This window comes from Belonocnema kinseyi, chromosome 5, assembly GCF_010883055.1.
Source record: "Belonocnema kinseyi isolate 2016_QV_RU_SX_M_011 chromosome 5, B_treatae_v1, whole genome shotgun sequence".
Taxonomy (NCBI): domain Eukaryota; kingdom Metazoa; phylum Arthropoda; class Insecta; order Hymenoptera; family Cynipidae; genus Belonocnema; species Belonocnema kinseyi.
Window position 1 is genome coordinate 40,033,059 of NC_046661.1, and position 3,606 is coordinate 40,036,664.

General features: G+C 32.9%; 1 protein-coding gene across 3 annotated transcripts in view; it reads right to left on the reverse strand.

The window, feature by feature from the left end:
• Positions 1–1,641: 1,641 nt before the first annotated feature.
• The window catches only part of LOC117172359 (cholinephosphotransferase 1), a 57,944-nt gene continuing 55,979 nt past the window's right edge, over positions 1,642–3,606 (reverse strand). For all 3 annotated transcript variants that reach the window (XM_033360199.1, XM_033360201.1, XM_033360200.1), the window contains exon 9: positions 1,642–3,238. In XM_033360199.1, the coding sequence (XP_033216090.1) occupies positions 3,165–3,238 (74 nt within the window). In that variant the 3' untranslated portion in view covers positions 1,642–3,164. The remainder of the gene's footprint in view (positions 3,239–3,606) is intronic.

Sequence of the window (3,606 nt, forward strand, 5' to 3'; positions counted from 1 at the left end):
TTCGAGGAGCCCAAAAATATGAGACTCTATTGACAGTGGAAAAATCTCAAAAGGATTATTTTTTGACAAAGTCATATCTACGTGGTAGAGACGGGTTGATTTTATACGTTAAATGTTGGAATTCAAAAATCTGAGTCGGTATTTTCGAAGAGTCCAAAAATCAGAGACTCTATTGACAATGAAAAAATCTCAAAAGATTATTTTTTTACAATTGTATAATTACGTGGTAGAGAGGGGTTGATTTTATATGTTAAGGGTTGGAATCAAAAAATTTGAGTGGGTATTTTCGAGGAGCCCAAAAATCAGAGTTTATTGACAATGAGAAGACCTCAAAAAGTCTTTTTTTTGACAAAGTCATATCTACGTGGCATAGAAGGGTTTATTTTAGAGTATAAGGGTTGGAGCCCAAAAATCGAAATATTTTCGAGGAGCCGAAATATCACACTCCATTGACAATGGAAAAATGTCAAACAGATTATTTTATGACGAAGCCATATCTACCTGGTAAAGAGCTCAAAAATTATATTCGATTGACACAGGAGAATTCTCAAAGATTATTTTTTGACAAGGCTAATCGAATATATCCTTTCCGATTTTTGGGCTCCAACCTTAAATATGAAATTGTAAAAAATAATTTTTTAGCGAATTTTCCATTGTCAATAGAGTCTGACTTTTGGGCTCCTCGAAAATATCAACACCGATTTTTGGGCTCTAACTTTCAACGTTACAAAACAGCCGCTTATTAATAGGCAGTCTTCGTCAGAAATTAATTTTCTTTTCGGATTTTACAGTGCAAACAGAGTTTCTTATTTTTTACCTCTTCGAAAATGCCAACATCGAGGTTTAATTTTTTACCAATGGGTTGATGTTTTTGTACATAGGGGTGGTTTTTCTGAATTTTTGTGTGGTGCATTCGAGAACTCAAGATAAGCCTAAGATCTTGTGCATTCTGTATTTCGAAGATTTTATTTTTCGCAAAGGGGTGGTTTTTTAAAAATTGTGGTAGTTTTCCGATTTTTCTTTCGTGGATTCGGGACCCCAAAATAAGCCAAAAATTATGGTGTTCTTTGTTTTTGTCCGGATTTTGGAGTTTTTACATAAGGGGTAGTTTTATTTTTAGTAGAGGTGGTTTTTTGGATATTGGTTGTTGGTGCGTTCAAGAGCCTAAAAAAAGCCCAAAATTCAGACCAAAAAAGCCCAAAATTCTCATACAAAGAAATTTGGTAACTTTGTTTTTTGGGGGTGCTAGTTTGATTGATCTTTATAAAAGTGTGGCAGTGAAAGGTGCGCGCCTTTATTGCAGCACCGGTTTTTGAGTATTTTTTATACGCTGCTTTAAAAATTATTCCCCGGATATATTTATATGCAATTTAATATTGAAGAATGCTACGTCTAACGAAGACTTCTATCCAGACACTACCTGGTGTCTTTACTCTCATTGGACAATTGTTGTAATAAAAATGTATGTATGTCTATATAATACTTTTAATATTTCTGATTTACCAAGAGTAATAATTTTATTTAGATAATCGTGCAGCATGCTGAAAAAGAAAAAATTGGAAAAGAAAAAACCTGGGAAAATAATTTATACATAAAAGCTTTTTTTTATTCAATTACGATTTTAAAACATGCCATGCTTTGATATTTCCAAGAAACCACTCATCTCTCAACTTAAATACAATCAGTAAGAAAATTAATACAGTGAAACCCTTTAATAACCCTCCCTTCTATAGCCCTTCCGAGAATTTATGCCGCGTCGCAGGTAGGTGTAACAGGAAGTGCGCGGGGTGTGCGGTTGTCGCTTAGGCGAGTACAGAAGCGTGGACAAATGTAAGCGGAACGGGCTATAATGAGTTAGTTCCCACCCACCGTCAGACCCAAAATCGGTGCTATAGAAGAGTTTCACTGTACAATGAGATCGCTTTCTAATAAAGCGTTGGTAAGTTATCAGTAAAATGCGGCTGTTACTGACTAAATAGTTGTATATATAATATATAGGTAACTTTATGTATAAATATGTTATTCAAACCTGTTAAATGACTGTTAACTAATTATTTAATTTTCAAATTCTTTTTGAAAGAAAAGCTCTTTCAAACCGTTTTTTTCCCTTTAGGATTTATTTTAAATTTTAATCTAAATTGAAACTTTCTTTCCATGTGCAATCAATTCAAAAATTGCACACAAAAATAAAGAATTGAATGAAATTAGCCTTCACCCCTTTACAAAATCACCTACATTCGATGTAAATTCACTTAAATTATCTACACACTTATAAAAGGTGCTTATTTTCAATTCTACCGGCAAAATCTTGGCAATGAAAGAAAAAAGTCGACAATCAAGAATACAATCTTGAATCCGATATATAAATGCATTACTTTTCAGTTACAAGGACTTGTGCTTACTGCTCAAAATGATAGAAAATCATTCATTTATAAGTTATAAGCTGAAAGTTTTAACTCTCATTCAAATATAAATCTCCAAACAAATCTATCCATATTTTGACTTAATAGGCACGTTCAGATTGCATATTGCACAAAATATTCAATCGTCCCTTACCAAGGAATCTCTCTTTACAATATCGCACCTTAAATTTCCAACACGACTTATACAATTTTATAAACTGTGGCTCTATATGCAGATTACTATTATTGCTCATAATATTCATTACTAATGTTATGCAAAAATTCTAAGTTGAAGAAGACCTACATTTTAAAGTATAATATTAAAAGTCCTCGACATTGGAACCTCTATTCATAAAAAATTTGGTTATAAATCTATACTGCAATTCAGAAATAAGTACAATTTTCTTAATATTCACAGTTGTATCGTCAAAAATTAAATAAACAACCGCCACAATTTCTATAAAAAGAAACTTGCGACTATTTTTCATTTATCTACAATTTCATCAAGTAGAAATTTAACGGACCAAGCTTGAAATGACTATATCAAATGAGAACTTAAAGGTCACAATACGATCCCCAAATAGTCACTTTTGCTCTCGATTTGTGGATAGAGTTTTTGAGATTCTAACTCCAGCCTTACAAATGTCCTCAAGGGCAGAAGTACGTGGCCTTTATCACTAATATGTTTTCCTTTTCATTCGTCTTTGACTACAAAGTGTCTGTAGAGTCATCATCTTCTATCACGAAACAAATCTCCGAGTATCAAAGTTCGAGAAACGTATCACAGCTACCACGATCCTCGAGTAATAGATGTTCCTTTTCTAGCACCATATTAACTGCGAAAAAAAAACTGATCATGCACACCAATGAACTTCAAAAATATTTAAGTATTAGGACAGAGTTGATCTTTACTTTCAAAATAAAATTAAAAGATTTAGAAGCTTGATGGCTGAAAAAACATTGAAATCAAGAAAAATCTTCATTTTCGCACATTCTTTTCGGTCATTTAAATTTTCTAACCTAACTGCAATTCAAAGCATCCCGATCGCTATACTAATATTTGAAATTCAAAGAATTTCAACAAAAGAGAACGAAGAAAACATTATTCGCTCCGTGCGCAAGTTACAGGCAGCGCCGCCTATGGCTGAATTCTCAACTTCCGTCTCGTCAAATGTATTGTAGTGTATAGAAATATTTGAGCTTT